This window comes from Ctenopharyngodon idella, chromosome 24 (genome assembly GCF_019924925.1).
Source record: "Ctenopharyngodon idella isolate HZGC_01 chromosome 24, HZGC01, whole genome shotgun sequence".
In the NCBI taxonomy this organism is placed as follows: domain Eukaryota; kingdom Metazoa; phylum Chordata; class Actinopteri; order Cypriniformes; family Xenocyprididae; genus Ctenopharyngodon; species Ctenopharyngodon idella.
In genome coordinates this window covers 13,050,031-13,072,802 of record NC_067243.1, presented here as the reverse complement: position 1 = coordinate 13,072,802, position 22,772 = coordinate 13,050,031, and the positions used below count along the sequence as shown (strand labels likewise).

The window sequence follows — 22,772 nt, the reverse complement described above, 5'->3', positions numbered from 1 at the left end:
TAATTTATTTTGGGTGTAAACCTGCATGATGGAAGCTCACTAACACTAACAGTTGCTGAGTAGTTCCAGAGAGCTTCCAGAAGGGTTGTGGGCTTAGTGGTGACCCTATTAGATGTTTCCTCCTTGATCAATTCTGCCAGTTTTTGAGGAGCCAAGGCATCTTTTCTAGAAACTAATTAGGTTTCTCAGGAATCTCCAGAGCTTTCTTGTATTTAACTGCACGGTGTGTGGGTTTCATGGGTCAATCCAAACCCTTTCTTCTGAATTTTCTTTGAATTGATCTAAATCAGGGATGGGCAACATTGGTCCTGGAGGGTCACTGTCCTGCAGAGTTTAGCTCCAACCCTGATAAAAATCTCCCTTGCCTGTAGTCTTAGTAATCAGGTGCGTTTGATTAGGGTTGGAGCTAAACTCTGCAGGACAGTGGCCCTACAGGACCAATGTTGCCCATCCCTGATCTAAATGATCTTAGTGCAGAGCCCCTAAAGTGAAATTCGTATGGGAAAAAGCCCCTGGAACTTTCGAGTGTGCACAAGAACATTTTTCCACATGCACAAGTAAATCTCGGGGTTTTATTTTTCCAGCAATGTCAGTTTAGGGGCTCTATACCTTAGATAGCTGTTGCCAGGATGGTAGGATATTTGCCACTGAAAGGCAATGTGTAATTTTTCTTCTTTGTTTTTGTTTATTCATCAGGCATTGCTACAAGAGCTTCGACTTCTTAAGAGCAAAGTTGAAGAACTGGAGGGGGAGAAATCGCAATATGAGAAGAAGCTCAAAGCCACAAAGGTAATGTATATTTAACCTGGACTCCTATTAGTCTTCAGTCTAGTAATTGGTGCTCTTGCGGTTTTGATTCGTTCATTATGAACTTTTAACTACCACATCAGCATTTACTAACAGTCTTTTTAGCCATATTGGCTTAACCCCAAATGCAAACTCTCAATGTAACTTCTTGCTTTGATCTCGTAACTATTCTATACATACTAATAGGACTCTTTATTCTATAGTTCATTGCACTCTCACAAATTCTTAAGCTCTCAGCATAATGAACACTCCTCTGGCTTTCTCTTCTTCCAGCTTTCTATCACCTATTCCCTTCATGTCTGTTACCAGTCGCTCATGACCAAACTTTCTACCCTGAAGCTCACGGTCGAGCACACTCAGGTAGAACGACAGCATTGGGAGGAGCGCTGTCGGACAGCTCAGGTGCTTAACCACACTCCCGCTCCTTATCCCTTGCCATCCTCCCTGAGGAGTATGACACAAAGGAGAGGGCGACGATGGCTCTGTCCCAAAATGGCACCCTCAGGCACGTCCACAGTTTAGTAATTTAATGTTGCTGGATAACACCACTATAGAGTCCTATAGAGACCACTATAGAGTACTTCAAGGTCCATTGACGACACATGGGGAATACCTTTTTTTAATCATAAAATGGGACACCCTAAAGTCCCGTGGACCACAGGGAGACCAAATAATGAAGGCTGCAAGTTTGCATCAAAAAGTGCCATTTAATACAGGGTTGATTTCATAACACTTCCACCTCTACTCAGGTCTTGGAGGTCTACGTTTTCAACCAAGCTTTGTCATAGTTCCTTGAAAATGTCCACTCCTTTGGTTGTTATGCCTCTCTGAGCTTCCAGTCTGAACCCCATACTCCTTGTGTCTCTTGAACCCTCTTCCATCTGTTTTTTTTCAGGGGCGTCCAATCCAGGCCACCATCCTGCAGAGTTCAGCTACAACCCCATATAAATACACCTGAACCAGCTAATCAGAGTCTTCAGGAACTTTCAGGCAGAGTGTTGGAGCTAAACTTTGTAGGAAGGTGGCCCTTCAGGGAGAAGCTCTTGCTGCAGCCTGCAACCCGGCCCACATCCAAGTGTGACGTCAGAAGCCAGGCCCATGCCACCCTGCAGCTGATTCTTAGATTTTATAGGTCATGTCAATCACAGTACTGATTGCTTACACCAAACACTGTATTGGGCACGGGCGTGGCTTCTGACGTTACACTTGGATGTCGGCGGGGTTGGATGTCTACCGCAGGCTGCAGCGAGCCCTACTTGCCTGATTGGACAAGGTGCAAGATTGGACATCCCTGATTTATGTAATTGGTCAGCAATCGGTCGGTTGTTTACAAGCTTTTTACATGCGCTGTGTAGTTTTGTGCAATAATCTTGCAGCTTCCTGATCCCGTTCTTGATTCTGACCTGTTTAGACAGCTCACAATTGCTCTCAAGAGCATGAGCAAATAATAGAGCTCTACATGGTCCAGCGGCAATCTTTTAAACCACGTTATGTGTGGAACCAAGCAATGTAGGGAAACCGTATGAGTGGATGGGCCACTAGAGATCATCCATCTGTGTTTGCCTTGTGCTCATTGATAGAAGAAGCATGTGTATGTTTGTGTGAGGATTTGCGTATTAGTTCAGGTATGCATGACTACATCCTCCAGCAGATTCTTGGGTCTGTCCGTCTTGGGGAATAAGGGTTGAGCACTTCAGCATGGGGATATAAACACATATGCACACCATATCCGTACATGCATCCTTTCTGTAGACTTCATTGTGTCTGGTTGATTTTCTGTAGCCTGTAATGAACTTCTACAAATGCATTTTCACAAGTTTAGTCATATTTGCCTTTTACTGCCCACTCAACCTTCTCATGTTTGACTAAACAGATGGGTGGGGGTGGGAGGGGGGATTTTATTTGTGCCATTGGTGGCATGGAAATTATAGAAGGGTCATATGTGATGCTATGTGCTAATATTTGAGCATTTACAAGGTCAGGATGCTCTGAGTCTGCTGCCAAAGAGTTTTTAGCCAATAACAAATAATTTCTGATGGGGAGGACGTACATGCAATCTCTTCAAGCTGATGTAAATCTAGTCGGAAATCTGTTGATTTAGCTTGCTACATTGTGGAAAGAGTTGTCGTAATTGTTAATTTAGCTCAAAAATAAATAATTTTCTGGGAAATCATATCAGAGAGTTGTGCTAGCATTTTGGTGGTGGTACGTGAATGGTAGCGATATGCTACAAACACAGAAAATGTTTGCTTGTGTGTGGTATCCTAACTTTTCTTCCTGTTTTGTGACGATTTAGTGGGTGCTATGTGTGAAATGCCGTTTGTCGCCCCCAAAACGGTGAAGGTCATTTTAACCTTATTTAACCCTGTTGTGCCTGACTGTCACATTTGTGTTGTTAGTGTTAAATTCTTCTGTTCTCCCAAAAAGCATTAATGTGTCCATTTTGAAGATCCACCATGATGTTGTGTAAAATGTGTTCCGTTGTCTTCTTTCTTACATGAAAATGGATAAAAATCATGGTTTAAGCTGAAGATGTTTTCACCATCTTTTGAAAAGTGCTAATCTGCTAAAGTGTTTTGTTTGTTAGACTGAGATTGCCAAACTCCAGCAGCTGCTCGCTACGAAAGATTCGGAAATCGAGAGTCTACAGAATCAGCTTCTGTCCCGAGGAACCGTCAACAATGACATCACAGAGAGAGGTACATCTAAGAAGATTAAATCCTAACGGTTGTTGAAGAGCTACAACATGCTACCGAGGTCTTAGCCCAGAATAATTTAGCATTACATTAATAAATAGCACTTTCCATGAATAGGCTGGGCTAAAATGTAAACGTTATTTTTCTTTTTAAACAAATGATCAATGAAAAAGATACTTAACCTATAAAATATTGATCGTCAACCTCATGTGATTATACAAAATTTTATATGTTGTTTCTTTTATGAGGTTTGCAATTTAACCCTACCCCAACCTAAGTTAGGGATGTGTCTAAATCTATTTTAAAGCCCCGATTTGTTTGATTTACTGTTGTTTTATACAATAAAAATCAAATGGTTAGGTCATTCAAAGACGTTCCCTGTTTGTGGAAAGTACCAAATACTAGCTGCATGGGAGTGACGGTGTATTTGTTGGAAAATGTTCATGTGAGTGTTGAAATTACTAACATGTGGCTTTTTTTGGTAATCACTGTGGCCTCTTGTCTTGGACGCTCCCTGTTGTAGAGGAAGTGTATAAGAAAAAGCTGAGAGACAAACGTAAGCGCACATTTCAAATCAACATCTTAGATCCTCCCATGCTGTACCCCAGCTTGATTCAACTGCCCCTCAGCGTCTCTCTGTCAATCTGGCTAATGTACACTGGCATGCTGTCAAGCCTGTCACACACATCCCCTCAGTGGCTACCTGTGCGTGTGTGTATGTGTGTGTATGTGTGTTTGGAGGGGGTGTTAAGTGTCTGATTCATGCTTGTCGTCACACCCTGCAGCCACTCATTGCTTTCCCATGGGTATGTGAGCTAAAACTCATTCTTTACTATTAATGTAGGGCTAGGGCCAAGGCCAGTTCAGAGAAAAAAAAATGATGAATCAACTAATCAACTCACAGCTACTATATGTTGCTGAACTTCATTCTTCATTGTAGCACTGAAGCAGCTAATCTCATAATTTGTGGATTATTAACAGCTCAGTAGTAAATGTATTTTATTGACTGAAGTCTTACTGAGAGTCAACATAGTGTGTGAAAAGACTGACTTTATATGTAATTATTTTTATGTGATGTTAAATATACTACACTACCAGTCAAAAGTTTGGAAACATTACTATTTTTAATGTTTTTGAACAAAGTCTCTTATGCTCATTAAGTCTGCATTTATTTCATAATAAATACAGAAAAAACAATAATATTATGAAATATTATTACAATTTAGAATTAATTACAATTTAAAATTATGGTTTTCTATTTTAATATACTTTAAAATATAATTTATTTCTGTGATGCAAAGCCGAATTGTCAGCATCATTACTCCAGTCTTCAGTGTCACATGATCCTTCAGAAATCATTGTAATATGCTGATTTATTATCAATGTTGGAAACAGTTGTGCTGCTTAATATTATTTTATGATCTGTGATACTTTTTCAGGATTCTTTGATGAATAAAAAAAATATCAGCATTTATTTAAAATAGAAATCTTTTGTAACAATATACACTACTGTTCAAAAGTTTGGGGTCAGTAATTTTTTTCTTTCTTTTTTTTTTGAAAGAAATGAATACTTTTATTCAGCACGGATGTGTTAAATTGATAAAAAGTGATAGTAAAGATTTATATTGTTAGAAAAGATTTATATTTTGAATAAATGCGTTTCTTTTTAACTTTTTATTCATCAATGAATCCTGAAAAAAGTATCACAGGTTCCAAAAAAATATTAAGCAACACAACTGTTTTCAACATTGATAATAACTGAGTATCAAATCAGCATATTAGACTGATTAGAATGATTTCTGAAGGATCATGTGACACTGAAGACTGGAGTAATGATGCTGAAAATTCGGCTTTGCATCACAGAAATAAATTATATTTTAAAGTATATTAAAATAGAAAACCATAATTTTAAATTGTAATAATATTTCACAATATTATTGTTTTTTCTGTATTTATTATGAAATAAATGCAGCCTTAAGAGACTTCGTTCAAAAACGTTCAAAAACATTAAAAATAGTAATGTTTCCAAACCTTTGACTGGTAGTGTACATAATAATTGTAAAATATTATTAATATTTTATATATATATATATATATATATATATGTATGTATGTATGTATGTATATATGTATGTATGTATATGTAAAAGCATATGAAGTACATTGGGATGTTAAATATATATTTTTATGAATAATATGCTCTAATTATGTAATAAAGTATGAAATATAGTATATAAAATATATAAGTACATTGGTCCCATTGTATAATAAAATATATTTGACTTTTGATTTTATTTGTAACTTTTTTTTATTATGTCGAATATTATAGTATTACATCATTAGAAAAAATATATAAAGCATACATCGGCCACATTATATTATAAATTACATTATATAATGTAATGAATATTATAATGTTTATAAATTATTATAAAATAATATATTATATTAATTTACTAAAATGAATATGTGTGATTGTGTGTTATGAATGATTATCTAATAATAATAATAATAATAATAGTAATACTAAAACAGTGTGAAGGAAGGTTTTCCTGTTGGAAATACTAGGTCATACTAGTTTAAAGAGGGGTTTTTTTTTTTTTTTGTTTTTTGTTTTTTGGAACATGTTAGCTGGTCAGCTAGCTCTAACAAGGTTAACGTTGCAGGGTGAGGTTGTTAACTATCATGTCGGTTTGTCTGAGCATGAGGTCCTGCTATGAAGTCTCAGAGTAAATCACAGCTTGGCTAAAAAGCATGTGTCAACCTGGACAAGCATGTACCACTTAGAGAGAATGTTGTTTTAAAGAGTGTTTTACCTGCCATCTTATCTATTTCTCCTGACAAACCTTCAGAAAGACCAGCATGTCTTTCTGAGCTTTTCTGGACTTACACCTGACCAAGGAGGCTGTTTTTTTTTTTTTCCTCCTAGAGGGCTGGTTTACCTCAACATCATCTATCTGTGTGTTTCTAAACACATGTATGTCACCATAATGCAGTGTTGGGGCGTAACTAACTAAAAGTAGCAACATTTTCTTTTAACTTGACTGTAGCTCAGGAAGATTTGATTAATTCTAGTGAATCAAAGTCTGATTGTATTGAATTGATTTATCCTAAACGTTTTTCATGTGTAATGGAATATTACATTAAATCTGTTGCACATTACAATGTTTTTGTATGGTAAATCAGGGTGCATTTTAGTTTTTTTTTAATTGTATTTAGTGTAAATTTACCTGTTCAAATTTGATGCTGTCAGCTTGGAGATCATTGTTTGTTTGTTCAAAAACTCACATTGTTTTTGCATTAGAAAAATGTGTTTATGTTTAAATTGTGATTTATATCATATATATATTCATATTCATCTAGAAAGATATCCTCCATTTAAGCTTCCACAATGTAGCTTGCTTCTAGTTAAACTACACTGAAACTGTAATGATACTCATAATTATAAGTAGCTTCCCCAACACTGCCATGTAATGTAATGTAATGTAATGTGATGTAATGGTGCATATGAACTGAGTTTTGCTCTTTATGTTCCAGATCAAGAGTTACAGAGGTTAAAAACTGGAATGGAGACGCTGATAGCTGCCAATAATGAAAAGGTAAGTCAGCATCTGTGCACTTGGCATTTGTTAACAGGTCCAAAATTTGCAAGAAGCAACATGCGTCTAGAGTGTTTTGCTGATGTACTGAACATCTTCTCCATTTTGTTTCTGTAGGATCGCCACATAGAGGAACTCAATGTTCTGTTGGGCCAGTACAGGAAACTGAAGGATGGCTTGGCCCATTGTCAAGGTACGTGGTTATTTGTTTTAAAGCCTTTGCCTGAAACTCCATCTTGCTTCTTCAATGTTTTAGTCACCGCTTTGCTAGATGAATTTGACCCACAACATAGCTGAAGCTGATTCTGTTTCTCTCTCCCTTCAGTGACCAACGATACATTGCTGTGTGGCAGCAGTGAAGAGGATCTTAGTGGCAACCGAAAAATAAAAAAAGCCCTGACCCATAGAGTGTACTCGGACATCATCAGATCAGAACTACAGGTACCGTTTCAAAGGGGTCATATCATGAAAAACACATTACTTTGGAATTTACAACAAAATATCTGAGTTACTTTTTAAGTAAAGCAAGTTACTTTGTTTTTCCCATTTATTGAGTGATAATATTGTGATGCATTACTTTTAAAAGTAACTTTCCCCAACACTGTAACATTATACATTTATTTTATAGTGACTTTTGATTAATGTAATGCATCCTTACTGAATAAAAGCATGAATTTATTTAAAAAAAAATTGTAGTGTATGTGTAGTTGAGACAGTTTAATTTGACATTGTCAGAGCGAAAGAGTAAAATGATCATGAAAAACTACATGCACCTTGACTAATATTATAAGTAGACTTCTGGGGAAACATAAAATGCTAAAATACAAAAAAGCAAAGATTTTGTCCCATTTGGCTCCTTATTTCTATTCAGCTTCAGTTAGGTTTTATGTTAAGTTCCTGTTGTTCCCAATGATTTCCACAGATGTCTTCCCGAGGCCCGTCACCACTCCTGGTCTCTCCTCCATGTCTACAGAGGGAACTGGACTCCAGGTGAGCGAGAGGTTGTATTATTAACAGTACACTGATGATAGCAGAGTCTCAGAGTCCCCAGTGGGCCGCTCTTCTTAAAGGCATTAGGGATCAGAAGGCATTTATGGGAGAAGGACCATTTTGCTGCAAATTCGCTGTCCCAATCGTTCACCCAAGCTAATGTGATTTTGTCACCTCTATCTCTCTTCCTTGCACTCCATCCAAATCTATCCTTCTCTGGCCCAGCTGTCGCAGTATACAGCCCTCCATGGAGACCTCGATGGTATCCATTGGCGATTTGGGCTTTTACAGCAGACAATGGCAAGTGGAGTGTGTGTGTTTGTGCTTGTTTAAAAGGCTTTCCAATGCAGCAGTGGCTTTTTGTTGTGATGTCATTAGCTGGGTTTCCATCCAAACGTGAAGCGAAAAACAAAAAAGAAAAAAACAAAAAAACAAATGCGAATTAGGTGCTTTTCTGTCAGTTTGTTTGAGCGGATGATGGTGGTATTGGTCATAGACGCCGCCGAGCACTAACGGAAAAACACAAGATATTCTCCATTCATTTGATCAAAAAAAAAAACAATAAAACCCTCAAAATCCACTCATCACTCAAAACACCAGAGTTTTTGTTCAGTGCTATCTTAAACACCTCTGATTGGCCATTGCGTTCAAGAAATCAACAGATATCTTTGTGATTGGCTACATTGCTCCAATTTTGTTTTTAACCATGTGTACTGTATGTGCTTCCATTTGTTAGTCCATGACATAACCTGAGCCAATGAGATGCTCCTAGTCCGCAACAACTTAAGCAGAGCTTGTTTGATATAATTGTTCATGGTTTTGTTTTCAGGTCAATGCAGCGGATGCTGTCCACCAGCTTGGAAGATCTGCAAAGTGGAAGCTTACAGATGGTACGAACACCTGAATCATTTTGGTCTAAATAAATGTGACTCTTCAGCTTCTTGTGGCCAACTAACTCATTGACTAACAAAATGCTTTGAGTATGAATGTCTCAGCTCAACTCATCTCTTTAATACTAGATTTACATTAACAATAGTGCTTTGTTGTATGTTTTAACATACGACGTGACTAACTGAGTGTATGTTTCTGTGTTTGTACTGTTGGTTTTTCTTAAGCATGTAGTGGGCCAACCAGTAGAGGCTGTTTTAGAGGTACTAAACCAATAAAACTAAAGCAAACACAACACCATAACCACAACAATAGCCTTTGCTGTGTGCACATGCATTAATTAACATCACATATGCTTTGCTTTTTGTTTGCCTGGCTTATTTTAACAAAAAACAGCTCATGCTTATTAACAAGAAAACACTTACACCTGATATTACAGTGTTCATTCTAGTCATTCTAATAAAATGTGTATTTATTTATTATACTATGTATAATTTTCCTTATTCTAAAGCTGTTTGTTTTTAATTAGTATTAATTCATATGGTTAATATATTTAATATACTCATTATACCGTAGCAACATAAAAATCTTAAAATAAATATTTAAGCGCTAAGATAAATGCATTTCTTCTGCAGAACCGATATAATCAGGAAAATAACAAATACCAGACGCTCCCAGGAAAGTTCAGTCGTCCAGAGCAGAATGGAATGAGACTGCCATCGTCTTCCCCACTACAGTTGTCCCCTGATGAAAGTGAAGACAGTGAATTCAACCTAAGTAAGCAATCGTCTCATAGCACCCATAATTCCTTGTGTCAAAATCATGTCACATGGGCTGTGTCTGAAAACAGTATAAATGAGCAAGCATATACACTATATTGCCAAAAGTTTTGGGACGCCTGCCTTTACGTGCACATGAACTTTAATGACATCCCATTCTTAATCCGTAGGGTTTAATATAGAGTTGGCCCACCCTTTGCAGCTATAACAGCCTCAACCCTTCTGGGAAGGCTTTCCACAAGGTTTAGGAGTGTGTTTATGGGAATTTTTGACTTCTAGAAGCGTATTTGTGAGGTCAGGCAGTGATGTTGGCAAGAAGGCCTGGCTCGCAGTCTCCGCTCTAATTCATCCCAAAGGTGATCTATCGGGTTGAGGTCAAGACTCTGTGCAGGCCAGTCAAGTTCCTCCACACCAAACTCGCTCATCCATGTCTTTATGGACCTTGTTTTGTGCACTGTTGTGCAGTCATGTTGGAACAGGAAGGGGCCATCCCCAAACTGTTCCCACAAAGTTGGGAGCATGAAATTTTCTAAAATGTCTTGGTATGCTGAAGCATTAAGAGTTCCTTTCACTGGAACTAAAGGGCCAAGCCCAACCCCTGAAAAACAACCCCACAAGGCTTGGATGCAGCTGCTCGGCCATTAAAATCCATTCCATGAAGCTCTCTACACACTGTTCTTGAGCTAATCTGAAGGCCAAACGAAGTTTGGAGGTCTGTAGTTATTGACTCTGCAGAAAGTTGGCAACTTCTGCGCACTGTGCGCCTCAGCATGCGCTGACCCCGCTCTGTGATTTTACGTGGCCTACCACTTTGTGGCTGAGTTGCTGTTGTTCCCAATTGCTTCCACTATGTTATGATACCACTAACAGCTGACCGTGGAATATTTAGTAGTGAGGAAATTTCACGAATGGACTTATTGCACAGGTGGCAACCTATCACAGTACCACGCTTGAATTCACTGAGCTCCTTAGAGCAACCCATTCTTTCACTAATGTTTGTAGAAGCAGTCTGCATACCTAGGTGCTTGATTTTATACACCTGAATTCAATGATTTGGAGGGGCGTCCCAATACTTATGGCAATATAGTGTATTTAGTGTGTACAATGATTATTTCTTGCTAGAAATTAAGTTATAATACAATATAGTAAATTACATTAATGTGTGTGTGTGTGTGTGTGTGTGTGTATGTGTGTATATATATATATATATATATATATATATATATAAAATGAATAAATAGAAATCTTCATATACTGCCTGCATTTTTCAACTTTCAGACACACCCATAAGTTGTTTTATACTATGACTTTTGACCTTATTAACACTGTGTAACCTCAATCGTTTTTGACCGTGCTTGTTTGCTCTTCTATTTTCCTGACTATTCTTACTAAGCTTTTTGCTCTAAGCTTTTCGACCATAACAGCTTTTTTTAACACTACAGTGTCTTTGCATGGGCTTCTGTGTATCTTCTCTTTACTCTTTCTCTCTGACTAATCCATCTCTCGGGCTGTGTGGCTGTCTCCGCACACGTTTCCCCTCTCTCACTCCGTGCGAAGATCGCTGCCGAAGCGCCAGCGCTCCAGCTTTAGGTATTGTCCTCTCAATCTCACGTTAGCATACGACCACAGAGCACACTCTTGCTGTGTCATATTGGATTTAACCTAAGCTCTCCTATCCTGATTCTTTAAAGCTGAAAGCAGAGAGTTTTTTCTCTCACTCTCTTTCTCCTCTCAGAGATTAGACTTAGTTTATATGAGCCTTGCTGCTTTGCTTTGAGTTTAAACTGGTGCCATGTGATGCAAATATAATGTACTGTATATGGAAAAAAAAGGAATAAGGAAAAATCCATTTAGGTTTCATATATATATATATATATATATATATATATATATATATAAGTCTCATGCTAAAAGCCAAACATGTTTATGAGCGTTTACCCTGCTTTGGTTTGGTTATTATTCGAAGTCAAGATTTATTCTAGAGTAGGACTCAAATTACCTCCATCATTCTCCATTGAGGACCAGTTATACATTTTTCATAAAATGTGGTTTTACAACTGGCATATCTATAATCAAATCATTGAAATTTGCCCCTATTTGGGTGTGAGCAAAAACACGCCGTTTTAAACGCAAATGAGCTTCTGCTCTCGGCACACTTTCCAAAAGAGGGTGGAGCTTTAACAGCTCGCGCTTCAGTTACTCAACAACAACAAAAGGTGGAGAATCTCACGCAGCCAAAATGACGATTGTCAGTGACGGTGTTCAGCCTTACATTGTTCAAACCGGACGTCGGACACTGATGGAGAGACTCGGGAAGAAGTTACAAGTTTCTGAAATGTTAGTGGATAAATATAGTTGCTGTGGAGTTGATTCACTCATCAACTAGCATGTGCCGTCATGTTAATCTTTTGTGCAAATCCAGTGTTGAATTGACCCTCGTTTGTGAAGCAGTCCAGCGTAAAATGACGGCATGGTAACAACTCTTCCTCTTCTCTAAAGCAGCCCAACATGGCCTGCACCCCCTTTGTTGCGTGTTCTCGGGGGCAGGGTTTATGTAAATTTTAGCTTATAATAGAAGCTCGTTGTAGTCCCTACCAGCCGTTTGTTGTAGTCCTTAAACAACGAATTCTTTAAAAGAAAATATCTCCCTTTGTATTGAATTTTGAGCGTCGCAACTTTGCAGATGTTGTTTAAGCTCTAAAAGCAACATTACACACTAACTAAAGTTAAAAAAGTGAAATCGTAATCAACTACCCATTTGAATAATAGATAATTATAAATGGTTTAAAAAATATTTTTGATTATTTTCTTGAAATGCCTAAGGACTTCAAAATAAGTAGCAGTGGAATGTATTATTATTAGTAGTAGTATTGTATACACTCATTCTTTATCATATATTGAATTGACCTGCAATATTAGATATTAGATATTAGACAGTGGTTTAATATTGTGGTCATAAATTTAATTAATTGGCATATTTAAAAAGACTTCTCCTGGGAAAATGTAATATTTTCTATTTCATCTGCAGCAAAGGCTATTTTATAAAATGATTATTCTACATTTTTGGAATCTGTGAGCTTTTATGCATATCTACTGGTGCAGTGGTTTAAGTGCCCTGCCCTAGAGTTATCAGTTTGCAAAATTATGCATTTTTTTGTGTTTTGATATCCATAGAAGAAAACATTCAGCACAGCACTGTCACATTAGTCTTTGCTTTCTTTTCCTCTGCTTTCTTGCATGGCTAAAATATGGCGCAGGGTCACGGGGAAAGCATGATCAGTTTGTGGTTGGTGGGTACAGATAGAATGTGTATTCGGTCCAATAGTGAAACTATAAAAACACATAAATCTATCAAAACAAGTGGATTACTTCCTGTTCACAGGAAAGACAGAGAAGACAGATGACTCAACTTTGTCTGACCTTTCGCCAATGTCGTCTGGAGTAGAATCAGGTCAGCAGTCACCTGTTTCACCAGAGCACAAGAAGAACCAAAAAGGCATCCGAAAACTGTGGGGAAAGTGAGTATTTGTTGGTTGTTGTTTTCAAAGACAGCATCCGAAAACTATTTATGATATATTTTTAAGTGGAACAAAATATTCTTTGAAATTAGTGTAGGACAAAAGTTGATTTTACCCATCAGGATACTTGATTGGATCATGAAAAGTGTCCTGTGACTATTGTTTTTTTACTCTACGTCACAGGATCAGGAGAACACAGTCAGGCAGTCTTCCTGCTGACGGTTCTGATTCTGACTTCAAGAGAGGGGGTTTCAGAGCCACGGCCGGCCCACGACTCGCCTGCCTGGGCATTGGTTCTTCAGCAGGGTATCCCAGCACCTACACTTCTGAGACATATACGCAAGCACCTTCATTCCTGTTTCTCATATTCTACATTTGTGTTCTGCAGTGACATGAACACCCCCTTCTCGAAATGGTCATGTGATCAGGTGTGTGCATGGATGGAGGACTTTGGCCTGGGTCAGTACGTGCAAATGGCCAGACAGTGGGTGACTAGCGGTCAGACTCTACTCTCTGCCTCCTCGCAGGACATGGAGAAGGTAAGAGATACAAGATTCATACAAGATTTCAGCATATGTTTGAAAGACTTTGGGATGAAGAAATAACAAATGCACATCAATAGTGTCCATGTTTTAACAATCTGATATCCTCATGCAACACCTGGCGGCTCCTGTAAAATGATTTGGCTATGCCTCTCGCTTCAGGTCGTTGTGGTGCCACTCAAATTCTGGTTTGGTTCTACCTGCCAGGGCAGCTTTAACCTCTGTTCCACGACAGTTTTGCTGCGTGACTTAGTAATTTGTTCTGCCGTCAAACACGTTCAATTAAATGTTCAGACTTTACGCTTCCTTAATTGAACACTTCCTTGATATTGATAGATGCCATTACCAAAGAAACAATATCCTGTTTCAACCATCTTAATTTTTGAATTGATTTTCACATTTAGGAGCTGGGAATTAAACATCCACTACACAGGAAGAAGCTTCAGCTGGGTCTGCGCTCCTTCAGCACCAAACTCACAGAGAAATCCTCTGAACTCGACCACATCTGGGTCACACGTATGTACCTACAGTGCTTGTTGAACGGATCTGGTAGTAACTTTGTCGCATTTAAGTTTGGCCAATTAACGGTTCTTTTCTTCTACTGGTAACCCAAAATAATACTGGCTAGACATAGTTTTAACTTGCTAGCTAATGTAATTTACTTATTTATTTTGCTTGTTATCATAAATAATCTGCTCTAGAGGGACTCTGTTGTTATTGATTCTTTGTGAAAGTCTACCGGAAGTTAAGTTTGGGCCACAAAACGTTTATGTTGTTGCCGTTGAAACCGACTATAAAGAAAACATGTTATTTCTACACAGGATGGCTGGATGATATCGGATTACCGCAGTACAAAGACCAGTTTAATGAAGGACGTGTGGATGGTAGAATGCTGCAGTACTTGACAGTGGTAAATATCTTTGGCAAGGCACTAAAGGTTAACTGGAATTAATGTACAGTATCAAATGATATTAATACTGGGGCTTTCGTTTCATTTTCAGAATGATCTGCTGTTCCTGAAAGTCACCAGTCAACTGCATCATCTCAGCATCAAGTGTGCTATCCACGTCCTACATGTAAACAAGTTCAACCCCAACTGCCTCAAAAGACGACCTGGAGATGAGGTGTGAATGAATAAACAGAAACAAAGAGGGCTGTCTACTTCTACATTTTCAGGACTGATAATGCACATTATGGATATTCTAATTCATGTTGTTTTGTCAGAATAAGACATCCCCTTCTGAGGTTGTCCAGTGGTCCAATCACCGTGTGATGGAGTGGCTCAGATCGGTTGACCTGGCAGAATACGCCCCCAACCTGAGAGGCAGCGGAGTGCATGGAGGACTCATAGTGAGTAACTCAAATCAAACTTTGTCCTTCTACTCCTTAAAGGTGAAGTATGTAGTTTCTGCGGCACTAGTGGCACCTAGCGGAATTACAAAAATATCGCATTTTGCAAACTCCCTTTTGCGCGCATCCTCTAACTCAAACATCACAAATAAAGCTCTTACGGGTGGTTGTGAAACATGTCTTAAACAGGTAAAAGTAGGCTAATTTCAATAAAAGAACATATTAGGAATACTTTAGCTGTGTTGCTACAGTATGTATCATGAGTAAGCAATTGAGTAGGCTAACACTGTCTAGAGCGAAACGTGAGCGCCTTGCTTATAAATTGTAGTGCCTTGCATCGCAATGCCCCATTTGCTTTGACGTGTTGCCAAGTATGGTGTCCTGGTAATGAGAATGGAAGAGAGCACTGTTCATTCACTCCTGCCGGTACTGAGACTCGAACCAGCGACCTTCGGGTTATAAGTCCGACTCTCTAACCATTAGGCCTCAACTGCCCCAACAAATAAAAAGATTGAAACTCCTTGAGTCTGGCTCTGCCATTCTAACATTCACGGGTGTTCATGACCTGTTTAATCATTGAAGGTCTAAATGCAGCGAATTTTGGATTGCACCTCTGTACCCAAACTCTATTGGTTGGGCTGGAAAGAGATTAGCGGATCTGAACGGACTGGTGCCTGGCAGGCTCAATGTGTTCACTTTTGAAGGAGATAAACCCCTAATAGTAGTCAATGAACAATAAACTGGGTTGAGAGAATGTATTTTAACTAGGGCTGTCAAGCTATTAAAATTTTTAATCTAATTAAAAGAGAAATTAACCTCAAAAGGTCATTTTAAGTCATTATTATGTAAAGCATCAAATAGTATATTGGTTCGTTCAAAACGCGAATTCAGAAATAATGCCGTGTGTTGAACAGACGAACAGTTCTGCTTTATCTTTATAGTTTCATTGGCAAAATTGACAATACAGACAATATTGTGTCTAAAATAACACAATATTAACTTCTTTACTGAACTGTTGTATAAAATCAAATGCGCAATCGCATTTGCACTCATTATATTTGAGACAAAAACAGCACACGTGTAATATTGCACTCCGTTACTCGTGTGATATTGCTTAACTCATATGATCTAAATATGAGACTAAAACTCAGAAAGGGGCATTTTTGCCCCAATATCTTGACTTTCTGACTGCATTCTATAGGCTCCATCGCATAGCGTTGTTGCCCTGCATCATATTCGTCATCAAGCATCTGCATGAAATGTCAGATGACCTACATAGGTCTGGGGCAGGGCAAGTGCATTAAATGCACTAAAAATATTAAAGCGTTATTTTTTAAATCGACAGCCCTAATTTTAACATTAAAAAAAAAATCTTACTTCACCTTTAATGAAAGGTTATGGGCTCTTTTCACTTGGGCTGATAAACAACCACTCAGAACACCCTAGCAAAACACTGGAAACCACTTAGGACACCATACTTGGGATATTTGTTTCATATATTTCTTGCTTCAGATTATGATATTGATAAAAATTCTTTTTTTTTTTTTTTTTGCCAGATCTTGGAACCTCGTTTTAACTCGGACACTCTTGCGATGCTCCTGAACATTCCTCCCCAGAAGACTCTGTTGAGGAGGCACCTGGCCACTAATTTCAACACGCTGGTGGGCTCTCAGGCTCAGCAAGAGAAACAAGATTTCCTGGAATCATCAAGCTACACGCCGCTGTCCACCACAGCAAAAGTCCGGGTAAGAAAACTCAAATTTGTCCTCAGTTCACATTTGCTGACCACATCTTTAGAAACACCTTAATCCCTGCCAGCCAGCCATACACCTCAGAATAAAGATGTAAATATACAGACACCTGCTTCAGCAGCCTGATTCATATTTAAGCTCAGCTGATGCAGCACATGTGTTTTGACACTTAGATTTTGCTTAGGCCATCTGTACGGAATGTGCTGAGCGAATGGTCCTACAGTATGTTACATACCTACTAAGCACAATGAAGCTTTAGAGGAAACATTTAGTTCACCGTCGTCTTTTAGGCAGTTAAGCCAACCATTCATTTTTCATGATAAGAGTGTTTTTAAGATAAATTATTTCCGGTAAGGACGACAAGTGATATTAAAGGGTCTCTTATTGTTCTAGTGCCTCAACTGATACTATTTTGAGTCTTTTACAAAATATTGAAACTGATCCTGGAGATTCATGAACTGGGTTTGTGTCATTTCCGATTATGATAATTTGATGAATCACAGTGTATCGAATCAAGACATGTATCCTTATAAGTTAGATCCTGTTATCCAGCCTAATTTATTAATTATGGAATAATGATTATAATTATTATTGTTTTTGTTATTAATAAGATATCTAGCCCAATTAAATTAATTAATTATGGAATTTAATCATGAATGAATTAAAAGTTGGTGGGAAAAATTTTATTATTTTAATTTTATTTTTATTAACAACAACAATAAAACTATCTTTTCCATTAAATTTAATTCATAATAATAAAACGTGCAAACATTTGTTAACAATAGGTAATGCATTAATTAACATTAAATAAAAACGAGCAATATATTTTCCATTGATTAAACTTTGTTAATGTTAGTTAATAGAAATGTTCATGTTCAACTAATGTTAACAAATGCAACTTTTGATCATAATAAATCTTAACAAGATTAAATGTTCATGATTAAGATGATTAATGAATGCTGTAGTATTACTAATTTTTAGCTATAATTTTTAATATATCAATTCTCATGTTAACAAATAAAGCAATTTCATACATTTTCCAGTAACTTTTATTATACTTTTGTCTAAATAAAAAAATTATTGTATTCATTTTACATGATACAAGTGAATTTGGGCATCATAACAATATGAAAATGGATATTTATTTTGAGATTTGCTCAAGACTTAAGATTAATCTTTAAAAACACTAATAATTTAATAAAGTTAAGTAAGCATTAGATGATGGCATGATTTAAAAGTTAGTAAAAATAAAGAATAAATAATAAATAATTAAATATGAAATATCAGCCGATATAATTAAATAATAATAATAATAAAATCTTCTGATATCGGCAGATTAATCCCTGTTATTCATGCTGTTGTATTCTGCTTTTTTTTTTTTTTTGTTCCTCAGCCACGTAAAATCGGTTTCTCCAGTTTTGGCCACCGTAAGAAGCGCGGTGATGACTCCACGGACTACATCTGCCCTCTGGATGCATCCCAAGCCCAGGCCCTGCTCAACGGGGCTAACCGGCCCTACAGCGGCTTCAGGGGCCTGAGCCCCATCTTCGACAGGGACCCAGAGAGGCGGGAGCAGGTGGGAGCTCTACAGATCTGACACTTGCAGCCAATAACCCTCCACCCATATCCCACAAAACCACGGCAACCTCCCAACGACACCCTGATTCTGTTCAGTGCCATTTTATAACACCCCAACATCCTTCATTGATGGACACAAGACGGCAGTATGGACACTGCGGAAAGACTTGGATCCAAGGGTTTAGTACATCATCTCACAAGGGAAACAGGGTTTAGTTTTTCCCAGAATAGTGCCACTTCACCTGTGATGGACAGTCAGCTACTTTCGACTCTTTATCTATTTTTGTGAATCGTAAGAAAAATGTATTATGAGATTTATCTGAAAAGTATTCCATTTTTGTAACCCAACACCTACTGTTTTAAAAGACAGTGTGTACTATCTTGTGCAATATTTGCATATTTTAGAGAGTTATTTAATGGTATATTTATGGTGAATTTTTAAGAGGCACACAGACTACTACGTAAATGCTCAGCAGCAGCACATTTTGACTAATCTAATGGTTATTTTCATACAATAAAATGCACAAGAGTATTTTTATAGCTATATATCTTGCCTCTTCAGTTGAAGATAGACTATAACGATAGATATAACCCAGAATATTGTAACATAATCAATAAACCTCCTCGATCACAGTGATATTGTGTTTTTTGTTTTTTTCAGCACATAGAGGGATGTTTTCCCTTTATTTTATCATTTTCCTTAAAAAAAAAAAAAAAAAAAAAAAAAAAATTCCTTGATGAATATGTTTTCTTGGGTGCATACAATTTCAAAACTCAATCATCTTGCAAAATGACAACATCGACATGCATGATTTACAAACATTAAGCATTAATCTGCTGTCATCCATGCATCTGGCTACCAACAAATGGCCATTTTCACAATGTGGAGAAGTGCATGCTGGGAAAGGATTTTTATGCACTTGTGCAGGTACATTCTAATATACATTTCTCTGTATTCACATTATTTGCACTTCATTACCACCCATTGCTTCTGCTTAATGCTCCATCTAATAATAAAAATATATATATTTGTACTTGGGTAAGACCACAAGATGAATATAAACTTATATTCTTTAGGTTGATATATTTGATGGATATCTTTTGATGGACATTTCAGATTCTGTGTGCTAAAGGATCAGGGATGCAGTTCGAGGCCTTATCCAGGGGAATTAACAACCTCACAGTAAGCTGATATCAAAACCTTTCTTTTTCCTTATATTTTTTAACACTGCCGAGACACAAATTGCAAAACTAATCTACTGATACACTTAAAGACCAAATGAAAGTCACATTAAAACCATATTTTAATATTCACATTTATTATCCCTTTCCCCGCCATTGACAGAATTTTTCGACAATCAATGTTTTCACTGTTATATGGTAGAGGGCGCTATTACACATCTTCTCAAAGAGTGTGGAATCTCTGGATCAAAACACAGGCGAAGAAGCAGCAGAAATGACAGAAACATTGGCTTCGTCCGAAATTGCATACTCGCTAGTAATAAGTACTTACTTCATGACCGCTAAAAAAGTATGTTCTATATATAGTATGTCATCTGAACGTTCTACATTCGCCATGCTGTAATTATATCACGTGACCTACCAGCATCAGTTGCGTCGCTTCACTGCCAAATCCTCTCCCGTGGCCTCATGGGATAGTAAAGTGTCCATCCTATGCAGGGAAGTATTCAATTTCGGATGCAGCCATTGCTTATGCATATGTCAAATAACATTATCATCACATTTTAAACAGCTTTTGTTGGTTTAACTTATTGTAAGCTACCTGCTTGCCTTAATTTTGAGTTCACTGAAATTAAAAATTTGAGTTAATACAATGAAGGCAATTGGTTTAATCAACAGAAACTCAAAATATTATGTTATCTGAACCACATTAATTATCTAAGTTGATTTGACAAAAGAAAAAATGTTGTGATAACAAATCATGAAAATAATTTTTTACAGTGTGGGTGCCATGAAAGTTTTCTGAAAATGATCAAAAATGTTGGTGGGGAAAGTGCCAATATTATTTTGCTAAATCACAGAAGTGAATATTCAATATTTCAACCAGCCTTAGTGTCACATATTGCAAACTGTTATTGAAAAGTTTAGGTTTAACTCTGCTTAAAGAGGTTTAACTTGTGGAGCGCTTCGCACTAATCCTGGCACCATCACCTCCTCTCACTTACAGTACTTACTCAGCCGTGACGAGCTGCTGAGAGGAATGAGACGCAGCCAAACCGCAATAGTGTGATCGGACTGCGCCACATTAACTCCGTCTTCCTGCCTCAACCTAACCCACCTCACCCTCAAACCTTCAGGACTAGAGCTGTGAAACACAATCTCACCTCTTTACCATCCAGCTCAAGACACAAGTCTACTATTTTGTTATTGTATTACTATGTATTTTTGATTTATGAGTTTATAATGTACTATATTTAAAACTTTTTGTGTAATATGTGAACAGCTCTAATTTTATGTCAATAGATCAAATCATCTACCTCTACCTTTGTTTTTCATATGATATTGTATTCTTGTAGCCAATGGAACTGGATGTGAGTAAATCCTTCTGTTTTCCCAACAGTTTGTCGTTTTCTTAGGCTTAATCTTTTCAAATCTATATAATATGTTAAAAGCAGTTTGTTTTTTCAAGCAGAAATGGTTGTTTGCTTGCTATACCTCTGTTAAATCCATCTCAACAGTTAAAAGGGGTTTGTTGTTGTAGGGGACTAAATGTCCAACTTGTCGTGTCCCATGACCCAAATGGCAAACATTATATTTGGGAGGTCCTTATCTGATGGTTGAGCCTTAAATGCGCACACTTATTTTAATAGGACTCCAGACAAGAGAAGAAAGATCCAACTGCAGGTTCACTCTCACCCAATACTAAGGAAAGAATAATATTGGTGAGTTATTTTATCTGGTGACATTTAACGTGTGCCTATTAACCTAAACATGTTAGCGACATGTTACCTATTTTTATTAATTATATAAATATTTATTTTTGTATATAAATGTTAATTTGTAATAATAGAACTTAATTAATATATTTTATTTTATTATTTGATTTTTTTTTTTTTTTTTTTTTTCTGTTAATTTTCAGTCATTGGATTTTAAATCTGACTTTTGATCGTCCTTCGATTTGTCTTAGTTTAAAGCAAAATTTGAAGAATGGTAAATGGAAAACGCAATAAAGAAATGTAATTATGTGTCAATATTTCCAGTGTATAAGGGAAACAACACTTTGAACTGCACCAGCTGGAATGAACCAAAAAGATCTCCAGTATGAAGCCAAAACCAGCATTTTCAGAACCTTATGGGCTAAACCCAACAAAACCACCTCGGCGGACCTCATCCACCTCTTTAGCGACTGCATCCGAGCGGCTTCATCCAGAACAAAGGAGTATCTGCTCTTCAGGGACCCGGAAAACAAGTTCCACCCAAGTCCTTCAACCCTAAACGAGATCTTTCTGATGACCTACATCCAGCACAGCAGCCTGCTGAATCTCACCGACACGTTCAACTGCACAGGCCATGACCCAAGAACAGAGGATCCTACTGGGTGCCCACTGGGTCTGGGCCATGCTGGATCAGCCGAGCAAGAACCCCCGAATCCAGATCGCGGTCCAGGTTTTTCATCTACCAGAAAGAACGGAGGAGAAAGTGGAGGAGCTGTCTTTAGATATCTACAGCGACATCATGCGCATGGCCGGGATGGATGTGGTGGAGAGAACGCAAGCCGAGAGGATGGTGGAGTTCTGCTCCTCCATCGGCAGAGAATGTTACGCGCTTTTTCTCTTCTTTGGTCGGCAAAACGACGAGGGGAACATTTACGGGCTGCTGAGCAACAATCTGCAAGCAGCTGTGGGGAAGTGTGTGAGGATTGATCAGGTTTTTATCGATCACTTCTTCAAAGGTGCGAAATGCTTTGGCACTCCAAATGGGATGTTGCAAGCACTGGTTGGTAAGGAGGGTGACGAACCTCTGACCATGCTTTAAGTTCACCTAACAGCTGAGCTGTTCTTACTAGATTTATTACCTTTTTTGTGGGTTTATTCTAACGTACTTGGTAACAGATGCTTTGAATGCAGCACTGGGTCTGTGTGTTGATGTTTTCCCAAAACTTTCCAGCCTTATAACCAGTGTCTGATGTCTATCTGCCTCCAGCAATACTTAACTGTTACTTGATGCAATTAAAATGCAAAATTATGTGCAGAAATAAATATTTTTGCTGACAAGTTTTGTACTTTGTGTGTTACTCCCCCATATTTAAATAA

The 22,772-nt window shown here is 37.7% G+C and overlaps 2 protein-coding genes across 15 annotated transcripts in view; both read left to right on the top strand.

Annotated features, from left to right (window-relative positions):
• The window catches only part of ppfibp2b (PPFIA binding protein 2b), a 69,375-nt gene extending 47,430 nt beyond the window's left edge, over window positions 1-21,945 (top strand). For 4 of the 14 annotated variants that reach the window (XM_051884366.1, XM_051884357.1, XM_051884358.1 and 1 more), the window contains 23 exons: window positions 697-789; window positions 3,395-3,506; window positions 4,027-4,059; window positions 7,041-7,102; window positions 7,220-7,295; window positions 7,428-7,543; window positions 8,025-8,092; window positions 8,318-8,392; window positions 8,922-8,982; window positions 9,208-9,243; window positions 9,616-9,757; window positions 13,142-13,277; window positions 13,461-13,583; window positions 13,666-13,816; window positions 14,224-14,335; window positions 14,641-14,729; window positions 14,821-14,943; window positions 15,044-15,169; window positions 16,726-16,914; window positions 18,314-18,496; window positions 19,616-19,681; window positions 21,330-21,401; window positions 21,720-21,945. In XM_051884366.1, the coding sequence (XP_051740326.1) occupies window positions 697-789; window positions 3,395-3,506; window positions 4,027-4,059; window positions 7,041-7,102; window positions 7,220-7,295; window positions 7,428-7,543; window positions 8,025-8,092; window positions 8,318-8,392; window positions 8,922-8,982; window positions 9,208-9,243; window positions 9,616-9,757; window positions 13,142-13,277; window positions 13,461-13,583; window positions 13,666-13,816; window positions 14,224-14,335; window positions 14,641-14,729; window positions 14,821-14,943; window positions 15,044-15,169; window positions 16,726-16,914; window positions 18,314-18,496; window positions 19,616-19,681; window positions 21,330-21,401; window positions 21,720-21,743 (2,268 nt within the window). In that variant the 3' untranslated portion in view covers window positions 21,744-21,945. Of the gene's footprint in view, window positions 1-696; window positions 790-3,394; window positions 3,507-4,026; window positions 4,060-7,040; window positions 7,103-7,219; window positions 7,296-7,427; window positions 7,544-8,024; window positions 8,093-8,317; window positions 8,393-8,921; window positions 8,983-9,207; window positions 9,244-9,615; window positions 9,758-13,141; window positions 13,278-13,460; window positions 13,584-13,665; window positions 13,817-14,223; window positions 14,336-14,640; window positions 14,730-14,820; window positions 14,944-15,043; window positions 15,170-16,725; window positions 16,915-18,313; window positions 19,132-19,615; window positions 20,535-20,686; window positions 20,914-21,329; window positions 21,402-21,719 lie in introns of those variants that run through there. The other 10 variants (XM_051884359.1, XM_051884368.1, XM_051884370.1 and 7 more) reach the window with 8 other exon arrangements.
• On the top strand, window positions 21,759-22,733 carry rep15 (RAB15 effector protein). Its single transcript, XM_051884382.1, is given in 2 exon segments — window positions 21,759-22,025; window positions 22,027-22,733. Coding segments are annotated over 2 exon segments (735 nt in total). The 3' UTR covers window positions 22,495-22,733.
• Window positions 22,734-22,772: the final 39 nt, after the last annotated feature.